The sequence below is a fragment of the Laetiporus sulphureus genome (genome assembly GCF_001632365.1).
Source record: "Laetiporus sulphureus 93-53 unplaced genomic scaffold LAESUscaffold_1, whole genome shotgun sequence".
NCBI classification, from domain to species: Eukaryota; Fungi; Basidiomycota; class Agaricomycetes; order Polyporales; family Laetiporaceae; genus Laetiporus; species Laetiporus sulphureus.
The window spans coordinates 1,053,381-1,055,623 of record NW_024468510.1 but is presented as its reverse complement, the minus strand read 5'-3'; the positions used below and the strand labels follow the sequence as shown (position 1 = coordinate 1,055,623).

General features: G+C 51.8%; 1 protein-coding gene across 1 annotated transcript; it reads right to left on the bottom strand.

The window, feature by feature from the left end:
* Positions 1-239: 239 nt before the first annotated feature.
* LAESUDRAFT_753894 (uncharacterized protein) lies at positions 240-1,422 on the bottom strand (the record flags this gene model as incomplete). The annotated part of the gene is made up of 2 exons (XM_040911816.1): positions 240-266; positions 328-1,422. 2 exons carry the CDS (start codon positions 1,420-1,422, stop codon positions 240-242), a joined length of 1,122 nt encoding a protein of 373 aa, XP_040770364.1.
* Between the last annotated feature and the right edge of the window lie 821 nt (positions 1,423-2,243).

The window sequence follows — 2,243 nt, the reverse complement described above, 5'->3', positions numbered from 1 at the left end:
CTTCGGCATTTCGAATTTGCCTTTGTACTTGGGGTCTGGGCATCGCTGTTTAAAAATGAAGGGGTGTTTCCCACATCGTACACACAGCTTCTTCTCCAGCCATCCTTCTTGTTCCTTGGTGAGGGTGGATACTCGATCCACGACCATTGCATTGGGGTCTTTCGGGGCCCGTGGTGCCGATGATGATGATGTTGTAACCGTTCCACGTTGTCCTGCCTTGTCGGCTCTGAACTTGGACTCTAATTGAAGGCATAGGTCGAGATATTCTGGCCATGTAATGGGGTCAGAAATTCCTAGACTGTCTCGTGTGACCATTGCCTGGCGTACGTCCTTGCTTCGGTGTTCAGCGATGTAACCGATGAGTGCAGTGTGCCCTAAGTTGGTCTTAGTGGCCCATTGGCGGAACTGTTCTGCAAAGGATACCATCGTGGGATATGTCTTGCCACAGATATCCTTCAGATGCTGCTGTGCATCCTTGTCCGGGTCGAGGGTTCTGTAGTTCACTTTGAGAATGTTGACAAAGTCTTCCCATGTGCCAAGTGTCTGCCGTGCTGCTGCTCTGGTCGCATATTCAGACATGTATGTGAACGCCCCACCTTCCAAATGCAGCAGGGCCGTGGTGATCTTGTGCTCGTCGTCATTGATCTCATTCCACCGCATCCATATACCGAGTTGTTGGAGCCAATCCTCCAGACTTCCTTTGCCCGAGTAGTGTGGAGGCTCAGCAATTTTGATGCGGGGTTTGTGCGATTGGACCGTGCCGGACATTTGACCTTGTGTCACAGTGACGCCGCTTGCTTTGAGCGAAGCTAGCTCATGTCGCAGCTTGACGTTAGCTGCCTTGATTTCCATCATTTCTTTGCCTGTATCGAGCATTGCCGCCTGGGTTCCCGTGAGCTCATCGTTCAAAACTGTCATATGCGCATCTTGCGCGAGGATCCTATCCTTGAGTTTTCCGATCTCCGTCTGGAGCATTCCTTCCTTGAGTCGGTGTTCGCTTTTGTTGTTTTGGATCAGCGACTCGAAGGCTTTCTTGTGCTCGTACATCTTGTTTCCGAGCACATTGTAGACCTTGGCAACTTCGGTACTGACCGTGAGCTTCATTGCCACAATAACCCATTCGCGGATGTGGTCCGGGACTTCTCCGGGAGTGGACTGTCTGAGCGCATCTTCTAGATGCTCGAACTGGTGTCCGTCGAATTCCCAGATGGGGGGAACATAGGCGGGTAAGAGTGATGGGGTTGGGGACGCTGGTCCTCCAACTTGCGATGCAGAATCCTGCGGTCCTAGTGCAGGTTCTGGCAAATTGCACTGTGAGGCGCGTGGGGTGCTTCCATCGTGTGCTGACTCGACGTTTGTATGCAGAATATCATCCATTCTTTGCCTGAACGTGGATGCGTACGCACGATCGGCTCCTTCCATTGTGATCTAGATGTAGTTAAACTAATTGAAAATGAAGCCTAGGTACTGCTTGTCCTTGACTTTCCCAATCTCCCTGACGATCTCGTCTAACCTCTGTTGCTTCCCTATCTCCTTGAAGTTGATCCTTCCTATTTCTAGGCAGCACGTGTTGATGACCTGTTTGTCGACGAAGGTGTATTCGCGAGTTCCCATGTAGAGGTCTGCGCAGACTTTGTCTAACTCTGATGCGAGGAGTTGTACCTTCTTTCATTTGTCCTGATCAATTCTCTCCCAGAACGCTCCTAATATCAGTTGTAGTCTGAAGCGGGTAGCGGAGACCTGCTTCTTGAGTGTTTCAATGTGGAGGGTGGGCCTGACTTTGGATGGAAGAGGGCAAATGGGTCGTGCGTGTGTGTTGACCTTAACGAAGTTGGGAAGGGGTCGCACTGGCTGTGGAGCAACAATGATGGGGGGAACGGCATTAGAGGTTATAAGTTCTGGGGGCGGTGCCGGCTTGCGACTACCCATGGTAAGACGTCCCTTTCTGGGCTTGTAGCGTTCGAGCGGTGAGGTGTGATCGCGTGGCTTGCAGATGATTCCGCGCTTTATGATGTGTGTGGTATCTACAACCCTAGCTGCTGCTCGCTGCCTGTCTGTGGATGATGCACCTAGTGACGCAAGTGTGAGGAGCCTTCCACACTCCTTGTTGGTTTCCTGATGCTTGTAGTGGGTGTCGAGGTCGATCCTGGGGGTGGCCTTGCGCTTTGAGGCTTTGGGCAGCTCAGAGTCTTGCTGAGGCTCACGCCGGGTAGAGATCGGATTGGAATGTGTGTCAAAAAAGC